General features: G+C 36.7%; 1 protein-coding gene across 1 annotated transcript; it reads left to right on the plus strand.

Moving 5' to 3' along the window:
• Positions 1-16,051: 16,051 nt before the first annotated feature.
• tmem179 (transmembrane protein 179) lies at positions 16,052-18,921 on the plus strand. Its single transcript, XM_015369925.1, has 4 exons — positions 16,052-16,376; positions 17,307-17,444; positions 17,525-17,603; positions 17,694-18,921. Exons 1-4 carry the CDS (start codon positions 16,075-16,077, stop codon positions 17,865-17,867), a joined length of 693 nt encoding a protein of 230 aa, XP_015225411.1. The 5' UTR covers positions 16,052-16,074; the 3' UTR covers positions 17,868-18,921.
• The last annotated feature ends 1,454 nt before the right edge of the window (positions 18,922-20,375 follow it).

Consider the following 20,375-nt stretch of genomic DNA (forward strand, 5'->3'; position numbering starts at 1 on the left):
CTGGATCAGATTATGGCTGTAGTTGGCCAACCACGTCTTGGGGAGTCACAAGGTCTATCAATATAGTAGGCTGAATTCCAGAAAGGTTTTCTAGCTATCTCTAGATTTGCCTCTGACTAGGATCACAGTCACATAAGATGCAGAAGTTTTTGTGGCAACTGTAGGGTTCCCAGTTTCACCCCAGCATGGTTTTGGTTTTTAGTAGTTCTTTGGCAAGACACTTCCACTGCAGTGTCTGCTTACAACATTCAGTGCCTGTGTTTGGCAGCCATGCTTCTGTCAGTGCATCCACCTGTGGCTACAATGCAGTTTGCCACCATAAGTGTGTGAATAATTAAATGTAGTGTAATAACCTTTGAGGTCCCCTGACTTAAAAAAGCGCCATATAGGTACAGACCATAGATGTTGATTATTTAATGTCTTTTATTTGGGGGCTATGTAGTGCTTTTTGTGGTGTTGAATGCTTATGGTATTATTTAGAGCAACCACTGAACATGACTGATGAACAGTATAAGCAGACAACATTTAGTCAACATTACTGTTAACATCAGCTTTAATGGAATTTTTAGCAGGCTTTTGATCATATGTTTAAGACTGTTATTTCTCAATGCACAACATCAAATGCAATGTTTCTTACCTGCTAAATACGTGTTTTTGTCCACCAGTGTCTTTATCTCCAAATATATTAATATCTCTGCACAGTATGAAACCTACTGAGAAAGTTTTTTTTCCTAAGATCATGCTAAATTCATTGTTTTTCCATCCTTCTGTAAACCGGCTACTACTTTTCTATTCCTTTTTGATGTGAATATTATTTCTAATTTTTAACTTTTTTTTTTTTTTTTACTAATAACCACATACTGTAGCATTATTCTTCTCTGAGATGGGTTGTGTACTACCGCTGTAAAGTTTAGCTTTAAAAATGTTGCTTTTCACATTATATGTTCCTTGTGTTTCTGTTAACTTCTACTTTGTATTGCCATATCTATTTCAGCCATATTTTGGAGTTTTTTATTTATTTTCCTATTTGCTGTAATACCTAAAATAATTAAAAAACAGTGGGTGGCTTCATCTGTTTTAAATGTTTAAATGGAGTCACAGGTGTCGCACAGCAGGTGTGCGGATTGTGATGGAAACAAAGTTTTTTGACCGTTGTCGTTTTTGCCGGTGTTTTTTGTTATTGATCAAGTCAAATGTAAGATCCTTTGGGTGTAAGCCAATGGACAAAGAAAAAAATTGGCTTTTGTAAGAGCGTTGGATCAATAAATGCTCTGCAAACCAAGAACCTAAAGGTTTATTTATTTATTGCAAGAGGACGAGGCGTCAACTCAGTGCCAGTCAGCAGCCTCACCCTGGCTTTGGATTGTTCCTTTTTTTATTTTTTATTTAAGAACAAGTCACTACAATATCAAAAAAATGTAGTATTATGGTACATTAAAAGGGATCTCTCTTTCGTCAAATTAGTAAACTTATTCTGTACGTTTATATTGTTCGTTTTTTATTTATTTTCATTTAGTTTTTTAAAGTAGTTTTGATGGTGAACACAATGTTGAAAAAACTTAGCTTTGAAACTTAACCTATTTCTTTTGTTTATTGTATTTTTCTTTTTTTAATTAAGTTTATCCCATTAGCTAAAATTAGGGCATTTGAAGAGTCTAACAATGTTATTTCTTTGCACTGGCTCCAACAAGAAAAAAAGTTGATTTATGAAAATATATTGGCTGGAAAGATTCAGTTTATTTTGTTCTACATCAATATAAAAAACACTTTAGATAGAATAATATGTGCTATAATATTTGAATTTAATCTATTAAATTTGGGAGCATCACTTTAAATTACCAAATATCAATGATGCAATATCCTATAAATCAAAATTATTATTATTATAATTTTTTTTTTCCTTACAGGCTTCAGCCGCTGTCAGGGTTTGTGGATGTTTCTGGATCGGACCTCCTTCATTAAAGTACACATATTGCTCCAAAGGTTACAGAACCTGCTGATCTTGGTGCAGTGGTCAAGAAAGCATCTAGGTCAATAAATAGAAAAGCTAGATCAGCTCACCATATCATAACCATATCTACACCCCTACCTATCCTTGATATGTTCTTTGTCTAATTTTTAATAGGTGTAAAGGTTCCGTGTCTGATCTGTAGAGACCAGCAGCACTCAACTGATGGCTGTTGCAACCAAGAGCACTGGACTCTGAAGCAGCACATCTGGCTGGGTCGGCTGGTTCAGTGGTGGGGCATCATGGGGCTCCTGCCCAGGTTACCTGGTACTGATATATCTGTACTGTAAATACATAAAGTTACATGATGAAAATGAATCTCACCTTTAAAGAGTTTTGTGTTGTCTGTTGTTGCTGTCAGAAGCCCAAGAATTGAGGCGTATTTCTCAGATGTGGAAGGAAATGGAGCTCAGCCATCGGGAAATGTGTCTTAAAACAACTGGGTAAAACCTGTGATGTATTTCTGTAAAGATTACACATATCTATATACTAACCCTCTCTCTTCTTAGATCATTTTTGCTTTCTTTTGTTTGCTTTTTGATTATAGGTGGAACAATTGTGAAATGGAAAGATGTGGCTTTTTGATAGAGGGTATTGTGATGCAGTTGTACAAACGACATGGCTGTATATGGACTTCTGAAGATTGCACAGACCAGTGCTACCCTCCACCTACTCTACTGGCGCTTCTGATGCTTGTAATGATTCCTGGCATTGACAACATGTCAGTCCAGGGTATTGTATCCAGCCAACGTTTTCCAGATTGATTAATAATCAGATGAATCTAGTTTAATAAAAAAAAAAAAAAAGAAAGAAAAGCAATTGAGAATGAGAAGAAACTGGGTTAGAGCACATTTAGTTTTAACCATGCTTTTCACTTTTTCAGTAATCCCTGGCTAAGATATAATGTTTACAGTTTTACCAGACTTAATTCTCTGATGCAATTCTGAATTTTAGATAAAAAGTTTTGTATCTGCAGGTTTTCTGCTGTGCAGGATTCTTTCCAATTTCAGTGGATAGATTGAACTGTCCTCTGAAGTATTAGTAAAATGTTTAAAGCATCAGAAGCTAAACAATATGTTTTTCTTTCAAATGATGGTTTTACATGTTTTTCTGAAGTATTTTATACAAAGGTGTACAGAAATATATTTAATACCCTTCTCAGATTCTTGAACACTACTACGTGTAGCTTTGTCTGACAAAAGCTCAAACAAAAAGGCATTGAAGTATGTGTTTGAAAAATGGGAAAAAATGTTAAAAACTTGAGACGTTATCAGTAATATACCATGCTACATAGTTACTATGGATTATATGAATCTTAACAAACTTGTTCCAGCTGATGTACTTCATTCTGGATATGGAAAATTTCCTACAATGTAAAGACAACCTTCTGCAGTCTTTTTGCCATGCTTTCTCAATCCCTACCAGCTTTTCCCAGCAAATTAAAGCCTTCTGGATGTTTGACCGTGGGCGCATTAAGGTACTCAATCATAAATTTAAAAAATCATTAGGATATAAATTCAACAAGATGATTTTATCTGGATTCTAGTGTTTATACATGAATTATTATTTTATTTCTAAAAACCTGGGTACATTTTTCCAAACCTTCCCAGGCTTCCATGGGGCTTTTATTGAGTCCTAAAGCTGCTGTCCCTCAGTTCTCCTGGCAGCATCGATATATTATCACCTCTCTGCTGAAAAGGAAGCAGAACCACATGGCACTGAAGTACCTTCAATGGACACAGCCTCCCATAGAGACCACTGAGGATGCAAAGCTTTTTGCAGAAGTGCTTCTTCAAAGCAGGTAAACTCTGGCTACTTCTTCCCTTTTTAAATAATAACTTGGATTTTTTAAATTGGCTTTTGGGTTATTTTCTGTCTCCACCTCCCAGTTGTGTGTCTGATGCTTGGAGCCTCTTAAAGAGAAGCCACACAGAAAGTGAGGACATGATCATGTACTTCATCCAGGCTTGTAGAGACTTTAATCTGGGTGCTGAGGCTTTAAAATACATACCTGAAGGTTACGACGTGCGTTAATTATTTTAACTCATACAAAGCTTTATTGGCTTTACACATCACAGGTTCTAAAACATCTTTAAAAACTCACTGTTCTTTAGGGTAAAGAGGCCTGTGGAGCAGCTGAAGTCAATATCGTGCAGCTGAAGATTAAAGGTAATAAAGACTTTGATGGATTGCATCAGACAATAAGGAAGTGCTTTGCCTGAGAGTGGTCTTTTCTTCAGATTGTTTTGGTGAAATGACACCCTGCCCACTGTCTGCGACACTGTATCAGAATGAGACAAAAAGGCCGATGGGTTCAGAGAAACTGTTCAAACTGGTTCAAAAGGCTGTGACTGAAGTGAGAAAACCACATCTCAGCATGAGGTACTGAGGCCAATAAAAAACTATTTCTTCTATATTCAGTTCAGGACATTTTCTAGTGGTTACGATGAGCATGAAGTTTCTTGCAAACTTGCCTAGAGACATTAATGTGCTCATTACTGCATGTGTTTGGATCTTAGAATAGAGGAAATCTACATTAATCACAACTTTAAAAATGATTAGGCTCTACATTTAAGTTATAAACTTTAATAACAAAATTAGTAAAGCATTCCTGCTTAGTGCTAAATCTTTTAGTTTTATTTTATTTTTTATTTTTTCCTCAGGGTGTTTGTTTGGCCGAAGCAACCAAAGAGAAAGTCAAGCAGCAGAGAAATATTTCTGTCAGCTCAGGCTCTGCGTCGTCTCACCCCCAGCCCGTTCCCACTGGAAGCTTTGGAAGAAACAGAACAGAATGCAAACACAGAAGACTATTATGCTCTCAATTTTGTAAGTATTTTCTGTTTCCATATTTAAAACAAACAAATGTGAACATAATCTAAAGGGAAATAATCTGTGTCTTTTGTGAACATTTTACAGGATCAACCTGAGACACAAGAGGACATTCTGTCCTCTGAGAATCAGAGCTCCTTGTCTGCCTCTTCTTTCTCCTCGGCGTCATCAGCACCTCTTTTGAACCAGCCCCACGAGTTTGAGAGCACCATAACTCTACAGAAGATTTCAGCTCTGCTCACTGATCAGGAGATCCACAACAAAGGAGACGAAGAAGAGGAAAAATTCACCACAGTGGCTGATTGTTTTCCACCATGTTCAAAGCTTAAACTGACACCAGATGGTGCCATAGAACAACTTTCTCTTGGTAGCTTTGACAAGAACAAAGCAATAATGTATTCTCTGGAAGGTGAAGTAGAAGACCATAAATGCATGACAGAAGAGGCTTATGCTGCTGCTAAAACAGTTTCCCACAAGATAGAAGAACAGTCACAAGGTTTTCTGCTGATTTCAGGAGATCAGGTGAGCAAAGCCCACATACATGGGATAGTATCAATTTTATTGCTCGTCTTTTAATTAAAGTTTTGTGTGCAGGAAGCATATGAGCAAAGAGAAACTTCAGGATGTGGCATTCAAGACCTCTCGAGCAGCCCATCTACATCTACCCAGGATCGTGTGATTGGCCCAAACCACAGCTCTGCTTCACTCACTGCTTTACCAAACACGTGTGAGCAAAACCGCTCCATTTTTTTCATACTTCTTTTGCTTGTAGCACTAGAACCTTGAGGCCACCCTTTACCATCACTAAGACCTGAAATTCTTTAGCTGCTGAGATTCCCTCTAAATTTAAAGGCTCACATGATCAGTTTTACAACAATGCTTTTTAACTGAATTAAAGCTTGTATTTCACAAAAGTTATCTTGTTCTTTATTTTCAAAATTAAGAAATACATAAAAAGTTTAAAAGAAAGTTCCACCACAAGTCAAAATTGACAGAGAAATAATATGTTCCTCAGTCATTAAAAGCATAACAATGGCCAAACAACACAAAGTAAATGGATTGAATGTTAATGAATGAATTAAAACTTTATACGGCGATTTATCCAGCAAGGAGAAGAAAGTCATGTGAAATTAGGAGTAGAATCAAAACCTAAACAACCCTACCCAGGGAATTTAAATCTCACTGAAGTGAGCCCATTCAGCAAAGTAAGTAATAATTTCTTACAAATTAAATTATTTAAAAATACTATATTCATGACAGCTTTAAAATAAACACTTTAGTCTTTGATCCAATTTGAACCAGCGTTGTTACCCTGATACACATTTCCTTCCTAATCTCTGTCTACATCACGCCGTATATAAACAGGACAAAGTAGTTATGAAAATCTAACTTTTAACCTTCATGTAGACTTACCTGCTTTATAGTGATGTGGTGGTTGAATCATCATTTTGAGGACAGCATCTTTTAGGCCAATATATCACCTTTATTTTAATATGTGCAGGTAATGATCTTGTGCAAACAAGTCGTCCAACCTGAAGTAGTCACCTTAAGCTAATACCTACACTGCAGAAAGAAAACTAAATTATATGTGGGAAAATTATTAACTATATTTTTAAGAGATAACCCAAGAGCTGATGATAAGCATCTATGGTTAAGAATTCAGGTAGTTGAATCAAAGGGATGAAGACTGGAAAAAGATTGGCTCCCTTAACCTTGCTGCAGCAGTCATTCAACCATAAAACAACCTCTGTGTCTCCACTGCATTTCCCCTGCCTAGTTTCCTGTTCTGGGGATGGGGGGAGTATCTTTCAGCTCTGCAGATGCACCTCCTTTGATCACAGCTGGGCCTGTTGTCCCTCGCTCCTGATGCTTTTTTTTCACCAGGTCAGGCTGGAAGACATAGGTCAACTGTCAAATAACATCAAAAGAAGGGTTCCTAGCCAAAGATCCATACTATGGGATGTTTTATTTGAAAGAGTAGCAATGCTCAAACCATTCCTAATACATGGTTCTCCTTCTGGTAATTCACAGATAACACAGGATCTCCCTGTATATTTGGTCCCTCATTCACTGACAGTCTGGCCATCTTCAATGACTTCTCTGCAACGCAAATGGATAACATACAGGTAAATTATGAAAAGGATTTGTGATCTGCGGTGTTGAACCTTAGTTGGCCCAGAGGTGGCACTATTGCTCCAGTTAAGATAGTAGGTAAGGGTGGGATGATCTCATTTTTAGCCCCTGAGGATCTTTTCCTCATCACATCTCAGCAGGTGTCCTCTTTACTCCCCTTCATCTCTTGTTCTTCCGTCCTCCAGCATAAACATCACTCCTTTCAAGTCCCCCTCCCACAATGATGTCATTTTTCAAACACGAATTCAGGACATTTTCTAACAAAGCATCCATAATTGTTGCTTTTGGAAATGTAACAAAATAACGTTACCTTTTTAGAGCTTTGTTGCTGTTTTTTAAGTAATAACTGCAAAACTACTGCAAAATTAGTTTGTTTTTATATTCTTTACAGATTCTGTAGAACATGGTATCTATAGTTGAACTTCTCTCACAAATTTTTTAAGCTGCACTTTACTGGCTCCTTAAATTTTTGCAGTTGGCCAAAAACTATAAAATGAATTTAAAAGAGAGAATCTGTGAACAGCTATTATTAAGCAACAGTGGACTGAGGTCAGGACATTGAAAAGACAATTCAAACACATGAATACCTTGTGTGTCTTCTGGGGAATGCGCACTTAAAAACTGAGTATATATTGTTATTTTAGCACTTACTTTCTTCTTAAAAGCCCTTAAAAAGTTGGATTTTTGGAATGCAAAACTAAAAGTTCAAAAGTTCAAAACTAAAAACTAAAAACTAAAAGATGGGTATATCTTGGTTGGAAAATTCCTCTGATTTAATTAAGTTTTCAACTCAGTTTATTTATATAGTGCCAATTCTGAACACATGTAATCTAATGGCACTTTGTAGAGACAATTGAATCAAATCACACAGCTTGGTTAGAAGTTTTATATCTAAGAAAATCCAGCTTATTGCATCAAGTTATAATCTTTGCAGGATATTCTCCTCTTAGATGACCATTTAGTGACAGTGGACACTGGCATTCTGTAATTGACACTAAAGCAAATCCTCTTACACCAAGCATGCATACAGTGACAGCTAAGAAGGAAAAAAACAAATTTTAACACCAGGAAACCTCCAACAGAACCATACATAATGTGAGCAGTTGGCAGTAGCCCAACTTAGGGTTCAAGGAGACAGAAGCAGGCATTCAAAAGGAACAAAGAATTACTGATCCATAAATAATTTCTATGTTAGAAAATGTAATGGTAAACTAGCTCCATATATCATCCACAATTTAAGTCGTTGATGGCAGAAACCCAGCTAATGTCTCCCTCCAGGAAATCTAGATAGTGTAAGGCCATATAAAGATACTAGGATGATAAAAAAGGAAGAGAACTTAATGTCAGAAGCTGAACTAACAAATAAGGGTGAATTAGAGGGTAGAAGCATAATGAAGCAGACTAATGAAAAGTGGTCATATGTCATCCAGCAGCCTGCCTATAGCAGCCTATAGAGTTAGCTCATGATAACCTGGGACTCTTTAGCTATAAGTTTAATTCAAAAGGGAAGTTTTAAATGTAGTCTAACAGGGTGTTAAAACTGGTAATTGATTCCACTTTTAGAATTTCTGTAGGAACCACTAGTAAATCTGCTGATTTAGAACAATGTACTCGGATTTCAACATGGGGAACAATCAGATCTCTGAAATGGGATTTAAATGACAAGTCCTGATAAAGGCTTTTACATTACTATCGGAGGCCAATTTAATGGCATCCAGATGTAAATAAAGACTCTGGTCAGAAAATAAAAGACAATAATTTCTTTTATTGCAAAAATGATCTAGAAATAAGTAAAAATGAAGTGTATTTAGCCTTAATTTGAGCAGGTAAATAAGATGATTTGCCAATGAAAACATTTTTTTTACTCCAAAAATAATATAATTAGAAAATATGTACTTAAAATAAGACAATGCAATTTTATTCTCTGTAAATTGTCTTGGTCCATTGTGTCCCACTTACCTCCTCAATTCAAGAAAAAATGCACTTGTTTTAAGAAAAAATTACTCATTGAGATTTCAATTTTTTTGCAGTTTTCTTGTCTGCATTCAAAAGCCTAAAACTTAAAATCTAAGTTTCAACAGGATTTATGGAAAAAAATATAGCTGAGTATCATCAGCACAACAGTGGAAATCCTGTCCGATAATTTTACCCACTAGAAGCATATAAAGAATTGGCCCTAGCATTGATCCTTGTGGTACTCCACAAGAAACCCTAGAGCTTAAAGAAATGTATCAATAACTGAGTATATTCTGAAATCTGTTTGACAAGTAGGATTTAAACCCGCCTAGGGCTGCTCCCCTAATTCCTAAAGCCCATTCAATCCATCCTAAAGAAAATTGTGATAAACTGTGTCAATTGCAGTATGTGAGGCCATGAGAATATCATTAGTGAGTTTCACCAGTGCTTTTTTAGTGCTATGATCAGTTTTAAAACCCTTGCTGAGACTTGGAGGCAGGGTAAGTGCTTACACGCTTTGTTAGCAACAAATTTCTCAAGACTTTTAGATAAGAAAGGAAGATTAGATATTTTTTATAATTGATCAAGTTCAGATCAAGTCAATTTGGATCAAGAGAAGGTTTTTAATGAAAGGTTTAATTGTAGCGGCCATAAAAGCCGGCGGTATATACCCTTGTATTAGGTATGAGTTTATTTTTTGGCTATGTTTAAGACACTATCTGAATAGGTTAATGGTTGGGTTAAAGTAGCGCAGGTGTAAAGAGTTGTGTTAAGAGAATCTACATTCAGCCCATCTTGATGATAGATTGAACACAGCTCCATAAGATGTTCCAACTCAGCCCTGCTTTAAGGTTCTCCACAACCTTATCTCTAACGTGCCTGCTGTGTTCCTTGGGTTTAATAAAAAACAAATAAATTCACATAAGACCTCATAAGATTGGTTTATCTAAACTTAGATTAAATATCACAGGTTTTTTCACTGGATATCTTGGAACTAATTTAGATCATTTAACTTAAACCAAACTTTCATCTGGTTTGAGAAACACCAAAAGGTATTTAAACCAGAAGATGAAGCGCAAAATTGGAAGAAAAACACACTTGGATTGATTAAAACCCACAAATAAAGCTCCAGCAATATCATGCCTTTGTTATTATAAGTTGAAATGTTAAAGATTTAAGGCGAGATGAATGGCCTCAATTAGAAGCATTTAATCAGCAGTTGGCCCAGTGCTTTCAGGCTCATGCACCGCCTCCCTCTCAAGGGGGAAGATTAATGGATACAGGATATTTCATTAAGCCCTTCACATCCCTGTCCAGGATATGAGGCTGTAATTGTCTGTTTTGTGCACTTGTTTTCTGTTGTAGGCAGAAGGATTGGAGCCTGGGGGTTGGAGAGGGAAGGCTCAACAACATGGAGCCATGAGAAGTGGAAGAACACAGTCCAGGAAAAGCAAACATTTGAAGAGAACATGAGGACAAATTATGCAAAATGAAGAAAGTATTTTACTGATATGCAGCTCTTGATTTTGATCTCATGAAATCCTCTCCCCTCATTGGACTTACAGTACTAGCAACATGTACTCAGTGCATACATTTTTAAAATGCTTCTCTAAGTGACCTCGATCTGAAGAGCTGTAACAACCTTGGTTTATTTCTTTTTAGAATCAACTGTTCAGCATTAAACAGATATATGCTGCTTTGAATAAAAAAAAAAACAAATTCCCCATTAAAATCCAATATATTTAGAAATGATTTGCTACTTAGATTGCTTTTTTTTTTTTGCTTGGGGAAAAAAGGATGCTTGCTTTGCTGCCATAGCATCTCATGAAAAATGAATGACCTTCCAATGCTTTCTTCTGCCCATCCCTCTCTATATTTACCCAGAGTCCGGGGAATGCATCTGGGTAAGCATCCCCCCCACTTATCCCTCTCTTGTTCGGGTGGGTGAATAACTTAAGACAAATATTTCAGGTTGACACACTTTTCCCGTGGGTCTCCCTTGGGTGCCCAGTTCATGAGCCCACACATGCTGTGTTATTTAAAAGTGGGCTTTGGAGTTCTGCTCATGTAATCTCCTCTGTGTGATTTTTTATTTTTTGTTTAATTTATCAATAGTTTGACCTTGCAGTTGCTGTGGCACTTCTCAGACTAGAGGCTGTTCTAGGTCGTTCTTATCAGGGACAATATTGGTCAATCTGTTTCATAACTGCAATAATCTTAAACAAAATAATGAATTCTATTATTTTTAATGCTTTTATTTTTGCATACATGTATGTCATAGACTTTATGATTGTTTTTTTGATAATCCAAATTGTTTTTTTCATTAAATGTTATAGAATCATTGAGGAACGATTTCTAGTAACATCAACCTTAATAGTACTAAATTTAAATTTTTACATTTGTTAATAACTGACAAATGTATGTGTTGTTTTTGTTCATGAGATAAGCAATAAATTATGCACGCAATTATACATAATCCTTGAATGTGTTTTTTTGGGTAATTTTGCTGGATTGTCTTAAAATAAAGTTTATTTATCTACTCTTTCAATGCAGAAATGGTAGACGAATGATAAATTTAGATTTATACTGAGAAAAAACAAGCAAACATGAACAGACGGGAGTGTATTAATCCAAATAATCATGCAAAATACAAAGAATCAAGAAAAAAAACTGGGTTTAAAAGCATTATTTGCACAAAAACAAAGAAGAATAAAAGAAAATACAAAAAAAAAAACATTTAATGCAAATGTGTCTTAGAACTGGTCAATATTCTATAGGGCAAGCCTTGATGATATAACCTAAAGTTCTTTGATAGTCTCCAAACTCATCTATTTTGACGTATATCTGTAGGGATAATTACAAGGGTGTGATCAACCAGTGCAAATTGTGCACTCAAATTTTTACTGAAAACTCTCCTGTAGCTAGAGATACTGAATCTTGTTAAAAAAAAAAAAACTAAAGGTGAACATCACTCAAGCCATAATACCGCTTGATAGCTAAAATCTCTTTTCATACTCTATAATAAAAAAATAAAAAAAAATCATCCCACTGCAAAAAGCCATGGTTAAATTGATGCCATCTAATAAACAAAACCTTAGTCAGCAAAGTTGCTAAAATGTAAAAACACTAAGATTTTATTTTGATGAAATTTAAATCTAGAGAGTCTTTTTGTGAGTAGATACATACAATGATGGTGTAAAGTTTTTGTAACTATTTTCTGCTTAAAAGGAAAATCAACAACATGAGTTTCTGATACATACTCATATAGAAAACTTCAAAAGGCCATAACAATAGGTTGGTGAGACTCTCTGTCATTCAGGTCATAGTCATTCCAATAAAAGTAAAAGAACAACAAAAATCCACTGGACTTTGTATCCAAGTTTGAAGACGTTTCACTTCCCATCCAGGAAGCTTTTTCAATCCAAAATGTGAGAAATAGGGTTGAGTTCGAGTGGCTTAGAAAACATGCAAGTTGAACCCGGCGAACGGGTCCTCCCCTTTGGAATAAGGGTCATTTGGTGTCTTTGTTAACCTGTAATACCCGATACCTGTCTGTGTCTCTGAAAGGGGGGTCGTTAAAGGGAACTGTTGGCCTAGCTGAACATGCAAGTTGTTCAGTTCCCCTGTGTGGGGTTGGGGGTAGCGATGATAGAGGGAAGGAATCAACTCAATCGCTGAATTATAGGTTTTTTAAAAAGATGGAAGCTGAGTGAACCCCTTTTGTTCAAGGTTGTTTTTTCTTTCTTAACATAGATGGTTTCCTTCACACCCATCTCAAACCACCTCTGTTCTTTGTCCAAAATGTGAATATTTTGGTCCTCAAAAGAATGTCCTTTGTCCATAAAGTGTAGATGTACCGAGGAGTCTTGTCCCGAGGAGGTCGCTCTTCTGTGTTTGGCCATGTGTCTGTGGAGAGGCATTCCTCACTGCATTGAACTGCATACACCACTCTGTTCATTTTTGGTCTGGGGGTTTGTCTTAAGGATGCACCAGTCTCTGTTTAAGGGTCTTGATAAGTTTAAAATGTACTGGGATTTTGTTTTAGGAGACATAACAATAACAATACCATTATTTTGCCATAACAATACCACAGTAAGTGATGTTGAAAGCTTCTCAGTGCTTTGGAATCAAATTAACTCTCAGGCCAAAACCTCTCACACACAAACATAACTCAAGCTAATCTGCAAGCTGATAACATCATGGAAATCAGACTGCAGAGCTGCGGCAAAATGACACCAGACCTAAATCACACACCAGGCAGATAATGCAAAATACTGCAGTTTGTATGATGGATACAAATAGCCTCCTGTTATCGCCAAAGCGCCCATATAAATGCTTGTATTTATGTCCTATTGAATATTGTAAAACAAACTGCAGGAATACTATCACATCCAGAGGTAAAATGAAACCATGGAAGCCCTTATGATGAAAATGAGCTGGTTGTGCCCCTTCACAGCAAATTCTTCAAAATGGCTTTCCTTTTTTTAAACAACAAAATAACTATATTTTTCCCCCCTTATTTTGTTGTTTAAAAAAGAAATAAAGGTGTCTTTTATAGAAATATATATTTTTTGACATTCTGCAGGAAATATCTTTACAATAAAGCTGGTTATAGTAAGAAGTTTTAAAAATAGCAGCTGGGTTTTGGCCCACTGTAGGGCGCTGTGAGCAGTAAATGTTAAACTGAGGGGACAAAGACACCTTGGTCAGCTTAGCAGATGGGCTCATTGGAGCATGTAAGATGGCTGCGACAGGCAGCTACCTGCCCTTCCCCAAAGACTGTCACCATGTGTAAACAGGTCATTACTCTTATTTGTAAGTATGCATTGGACAATGTGTCATTGAGCATCAAAGAATAACTCTGATGACCGGTAGCTCTCCCAACAGAACCTGATTTTTTTCTATGTGTTCTAGTTATTATTTTTAAGATAATAAATCTGACGACACCCCTCGTAAAAATTCAAATGTATATTAAAATGTTGTTTTAGGACGAAACGTATAGTTATTATATATAATCATGTAGCATTTCTGGTGTATTTATAGGAACCACATGTGGCAGGGCATTATAAAAAAAGAACATGTATGAAACACGGAGGCTGGATAATAAAGGAAAGATGGCAGACAGAGCACTATAGAGCCGGCAACACTATAATCCTGCAAGGAGTAAAAGAAACTGAAAGGCCAATGTGATAAATAGCATGTGAACTAGATGCTTTAGCACTAAACCTGAGTGGGGATATGGACTGATGACCTGAAGAAATCTGATGCAGAAGGGTCTATCCTGTAAAAAGCTCAAAAAACAAAAGAAAAAATAAATTACATAAAGTTCTTATAGTACAAAGCATTAGTAGCAGGAACATCAAAACTGCAACTTCATAAGGAATGCTAAATATTGCCGGTGCTTACCTTTTCAAGTTAGGGGACTCCAAAGTTCTAACACAGCATTCACTCATTCACGCACACATTCACATACTTGTGGTGGTAAGCTACACTAGCCACAGCTGCATTGGGGCACACTGAGAGAGGCCAGGCTGCCCTTTACAGGCGCCACCATCAGTGATGTTACCCAAGGACAGAATGACTGAGACAGACCAATATGGTATTTCTTTATTAACTTGTAACATTTTAAGAAAAGAAATATATTTTTTAGCCTATCTTTTAAAGCAATTTTTAACTTCTGTTGGGTACTATAAAATAAAACAATAATAGCAAAAAACTGCCGTTTTACACCCTCAGTCGGGGGACCACCAGGAATTTGGGGCCTAATGATAGACATTGATATTACCCCACACACACAAAAAAAAAGGATGCAAGCTCTAAAACTGCTATAAAGATGCACTAAAGAGTATCATTTACATTGTTAATGTAACTTTTACTGTAAAATTTCTACAAAGGAAATGTATCATAATGTGGACAAGTTAAATATAGCTATAAGGTTTCACTATACCCTTATTGAAGGACAGGTTATTTTGATACTGGGCATGGGAACTAATTTTTCATTCCTGTATATGTGTAATTAATAAAAACATATATTTGTGATGTGGATGCTTTAGGCTGCTCATGAGAATGATCAAGATTTATAGATGTCTTTTAATGGTATAAATTGGTAGAATATACAGTGGTGTCAAGTAACAAAGTATTTGCACCTCGTTACTGTCCTTAGGTGTCTTTACTTTACTCCATTATTTTTCTTCCTACTTCTGACTTCTACTCATTACATTTTCACACAAGTATCTGTACTTTTTATTCCTTACATTTTTAAAACAAACTTTACTCGTTATTCTTGGCTTTGGTTTAATTTCTATAAATATTTATTTCATGTCATTGTGCCATACAATGCAGATCATTGGCGCCATCCACATCTAGTGAAAACTAGTGTAATTGGATGAGTCACATAACACAAACACTCATTGGTTAGCTAAAGGAAATCATCAGAAGCAAGCAGGTGTTCTTCAAACTGCAAACGCTAATTGTCTATGCCATGCTATGATGTCAGATTCAGAAAAAGATGTTGAAATGTCTGAAAGGTCAGACACAGGCGAGAGAATTTCAAGAGATGGAGACCAACAAGACGTCCCTCATCCTTGGTCCTATCTCAAATAATTTTATTTTCGAAATAGTCGAAAAATCGAGCTTTCATTTTATATAGCAGCATCTGGCTGTTTTTTTTAAAGGTTACTTTATACTTTTATACTTTAAGTAGTTTTTGGAGCTCATACTTTTTTACTTTTACTTGAGTAGAAGTAACTTTTACCAGATTTTTTTTTTTTACTTCAGCATCTATACTTCTACTTAAGTAACAAATGTGATTACTTTTGACACCACTGATATTATAATATGATAGAATAGAATATAATGTATGTTCTTTTTGGGGGCCCCCCTCAGTCAAGGGCCCTTAGAATCTGCCTAATCCCCCCCCCCCCCACCCTTACAGCGCCCCTGCTGTCAGTGGAATCCTCCTCAGATGTCTGGGATGTGATCAGCTGTGGAGGAGTCCATCTCCACGGTCTGGATGGAGAGAAGATGGAGAGCCCTGAAGGCCTCACTTCACTCATGCATTTGCGTCACGGCGCATCCTCGGATGCTGCGCCTCTGTCTCCACTGCGCAGCCGCACTTTCTCCGGGAGGCAGCAGGCAGAGCCGCCAAGATGGCCCTGGACAACCTGATCTTCGCTCAGTGCATCCTCTATTTCCTGGCCTTTGTGTTCGGCTTCATCGCCGTTGTGCCGCTGTCCGAGAACACGGAGGACTTCGGTGGGAAATGCCTGCTTTTCACGCGTGGAATGTGGCAAAACGAGAACATCACCGTGTCTAAACAGCGCTTCATCGTGGATGAGTGGGGACCAGAGTGCTCCTGCAGCTTCGTCACATTTGTCGGGATTGCATCCCTCATCCTGTCCGCAGTGCAGGCGTGGAGGCTGCTGTTCTTTCTGTGCAAAGGACACGACGAGTGAGTGATGTTGCATAATCACCTTTAGAAGCGCCTCACGAGTTTCCATAAAACCTAAATCTATGTAGCCTGCAGAAATATCTGAAAACGTTTATGTCATAATTTGAAAATACATCTACCTGTACACCATGTAGTTATCTTTCCTGGAAACTGCAGAAAGATGCTGCACCTCTTCAAAATATATATAAAAAAGAAAAAAGTTTACGTTTTTAAAATGACACATCAGCTATAAAAGTCTTCTAACTGAAAGACACAGTGTTATCAAGGCTGTATCTTATCAGGTTTTATTACTTTGATGTCTTGAAAAGTTTAGTGGAAGGAAAAAGTGTGTAAAAAAAAAAGAAAAAAAAAAGTGAACAGGCAACAAATTAAGCCAATATTCATTTGTTGGTCAACCCTTTTTTAAGAGTCTGCTGGGATAAACCAGAAAAAGTGTATTAAAACTCAGTGCTATGAGTGCACTCGCTCCAGCCACACTCAGTTTGGGAATTTTATGTTTTATTTTTTGGCTATGCATCCTGTTAAAACTGTCATGAACCCTGCTGCCAATACATCTTTTCCTTCTCATGCCTTTCCATCATTGCTATAGTTTGACACAGCGTTCAGTTTATTTAGCAATTACTTTTGTGGTTCTTATGTCAATGGCTGTCAGCTTGACCCCTGTTAAAACAGCATATTTCCCTTAAATGTTTTGGCCATAGAATTAATTGAAAAACTAAGATAAAAAAGTTTTTTTTGACAAAGGATATATATATATAAAAACATATATATATAAAAAAAAAAAAAAAAAAAAAAAAATTATATATATATATTTTATATATATATATATATATATTTTTTTTTTAATTAATTTTAATTGAACAAGCTCCTGTATTTAAGCTTCAGAACGAGTTTAGAAACATCTTCAATTCTTTTTCTTTCTCCCTGCAGCTCATTTTTCAATGCCTTCCTCAACCTGATGATCAGCTCCCTGTTGATGTTCACAGTCTTCCTGTCCAGCACCATTGTCAGTGTGGGTTTCAACCTGTGGTGCGACTCCATCACTGAAAGCGGGAAGATGCCTAACAGGTGACGTATGAGCACACAATCAGCGGCTTTCAGGCCGATGCCTCATACAGTCTACTTTAATGTCTGGTCAATCTTTTTAGCTGTGAGGAGCTGCAGGACATGGATCTAGAACTGGGCCTTGATAATTCCGCTTTCTATGATCAGTTTGCAATAGCTCAGGTAAGGAATCTGGTTTCATACTGAAGCTCAGCCAAACAGCTTAATGATTATTCAAAATCCGGTCATAAAATGAGGATGTCTCTATTTTAGTTTGGCCTTTGGGCTGGCTGGCTCACCTGGCTTGGGATCACAGTGTTAGCCTTCCTGAAGGTCTACCATAACTACAGACAGGAGGACCTGCTTGATTCCCTGATCCAGGAGAAGGAACTGCTGCTTGGACGCTCCTCACGCGGCGCCTCGGACCTCAAGACTGGCCTGATCTAGAATCTACTGGCTGAAACACTCACATCTTACCCATACAGCGCTGGTCACAAGTTTAGATGCACCTATCTGCTTTAATCTCATGCATTTGAACCTTTTTTAAATCATAGTGTACTAATAATACATAAAACCCCTTTATTTTAAAATCAATAAGATGCACAATTTCTCTTTGACCTGTTAATGGTCCAAATCCAATGAACATTGAGTAACGTTTGTAGCCTTCAGAAGCTTCTGGTTTGATTTTGGAAGGCTCTTCTTAGCTGAAATGATGGACTTTACTTATACAGTTCAGCTTCCAGGCTCCAACCAATGTTTTTAAACATAATGTATTTCCAGTACTTATCAGGAACTACCTCTGATCCTTAACAGATCCATACCATGAGTAAGGAGATCAGTTTAGTCTTAACTGTAAACTCCTCACCAACTGTATTTTCTTCCATGAAAAACCCTCCTCTCCTTCCTGGTGTCCTCCCAGTCAACATGCTCAATACCAAACATGTGAGTTAACCTTGTGCCAAATCCTCTGGAGCTAACAAGGCCCCACTGAGGGACCTCTTTTGTGTTCTTTGACATAAATTGCTACATTTTATTGGCTGTTTAGCTGCATATGCATTGAACAGCGATGCTGTTCTGTTTACATACCCTTTCATGCACACGCTGGTTGAGCTGCTGCTTAACAAATGCTCTGTTCACTATTCCGGAATGTCACCAGTTCACTGCTTATTCCTCGTAAAAATGCTCCAAATCATTCTATTGCACAATTAGTCTATTGTCATCATGACAATATCGCGTCGTCTCATAATACATCGTGTAAAAAGCATATTTATTACCCACACTTAGATCAATTCAAGCGTAGTTTATTTAGGGTGAGAACTTCCCAAAATCTCTCTTCCCAAATTTCTGTTTTTCCATTTATGATGAAAATGCTAATGGCGGACCCAATCTTGCACCAATTTAATTAACCCCCCTCGAGATAAAATTACAGTGAGTTATTTTAATTTTATCTGAGGCTTATGTGAGAGATCACGATCTTAAGACCCTTAGGTTTAAGCTTGGTTGAAAGGTGGTTTTGGAAAGGCTGAATGAGTTCTATGTAGATTACAGTTTATAGACAGATGAAACGAATATTGAGCTTTTTACCTGAACGTCCAGGATGAGAGAAAGTAACAGCTTGCTTAGCCTGGCATTATATAAGGTGAGCAGAGGCATGCTGATATTTATCCGACAGACAGATGTTTAGATGTGGACGACTCCTCACCCCCCTCCCTACCATCAGGTTTAGGGATGTTTGTGGAGACCAGTTGGCTAGAGCCTAATGAATTCAAGCCGCTTGCTTCAAGGCACTGACTCATCCATGTGGCCGAGGACAGGATGACTCGCCACCGGGGTGTAGGTCTGTAATTATACCTGAATGTGGGGCTATAATGACTAAAGCCTATAAGAGAAAGTCTGTACTGCAATGTTATAAAAAATAATGCATGCAAATCTAAAATGTGGGTGAAATAATGTAGAGAGATGACTAAATCTCAACATTATCACGAATAAACAACCAAATGGTAAAACATTGACATACACTGCAAAAACAATCTAAAAATTGGGAAAATGTCCCTAAAATAGGTGTATTTACTCTTAATTTGAGTAGGTAAATAAGATTATCGGCCAATTAAATTACTATTTCACCCTTAAAATAAGATAATTAGATATTATGCACTTAAAATAAGAGGCTGCAGTTGTTTTTATTTCTTATTTTTTAAATTAATATAGGGTGTCTTATTCCACTGGCTAAGTGTCTCACATACCTGCTCAATTCAAGACAAAAAATCTCTTATTTTGGTAAAAGTTGACTAAGATTTAAAATTTCTGCAGTGTAGGTGGTTGTTGTAATAGAACATTGATACAACACATACAAACTGGCTTTGGAATAAAGCAGCCAAAAATCATAGGTTTGGAAAAAAAAAAAATTCAAATATCTTGGAAAAAAACTAAAGAAAATAGTTTTATATTTACCCTCTATTTTTATAGTAATAAATATCGGTTGATTTTAGAAAACAGGTGATTAAGATTGATTTTTTTTTTTATTTATCGAGGTGAGTTGCCTTTTAATTTGTTAACTTTAAAAAAAGGTTAAGTGTGCAACTAAAAGTCAAAAAATGAAAATGCCAGTTGTTTTGACTTTATTTAAACCTGTGACCAGAGCTGTAAGTTTTCATCCGCCATACGATTCACCAACGTTTGCCTGTGGAGACAATCCAAATCAATTGGCCTCTGCTTCCATTGAATGCAGATCAAGTCAAATGGATCATTTTCTCCTTTGAATAAAGCTTAAATTTAGTCAAGATATGCAGATCTTGATTACCCAAAGCCAAATGTTTTCACAACTATTTACCTGAAATATAAACTGGAGTTTTCTTTAATTAATTTTATCATATTTAACCACTCAGTATTATTGAGGAAAAATTTGGTAAAAACAAGTTTCTTTGTAAAACTTTTGCATGGTACCCATTGCATGAC

This window comes from Cyprinodon variegatus, unplaced genomic scaffold (assembly GCF_000732505.1).
Source record: "Cyprinodon variegatus isolate N-32 unplaced genomic scaffold, C_variegatus-1.0 Scaffold39, whole genome shotgun sequence".
In the NCBI taxonomy this organism is placed as follows: Eukaryota; Metazoa; Chordata; class Actinopteri; order Cyprinodontiformes; family Cyprinodontidae; genus Cyprinodon; species Cyprinodon variegatus.

What these genes read in the sequence shown, in the direction of transcription:
- tmem179 (XM_015369925.1), top strand. Translation starts at nt 16,075, where the DNA reads ATGGCCCTGGACAACCTGATCTTCGCTCAGTGCATCCTCTATTTCCTG. An exon ending in CTGTGCAAAGGACACGACGA is followed by an intron (nt 16,377 to 17,306) that starts GTGAGTGATGTT and finishes TTCTCCCTGCAG; the next exon opens with CTCATTTTTCAATGCCTTCC. An exon ending in AGCGGGAAGATGCCTAACAG is followed by an intron (nt 17,445 to 17,524) that starts GTGACGTATGAG and finishes CAATCTTTTTAG; the next exon opens with CTGTGAGGAGCTGCAGGACA.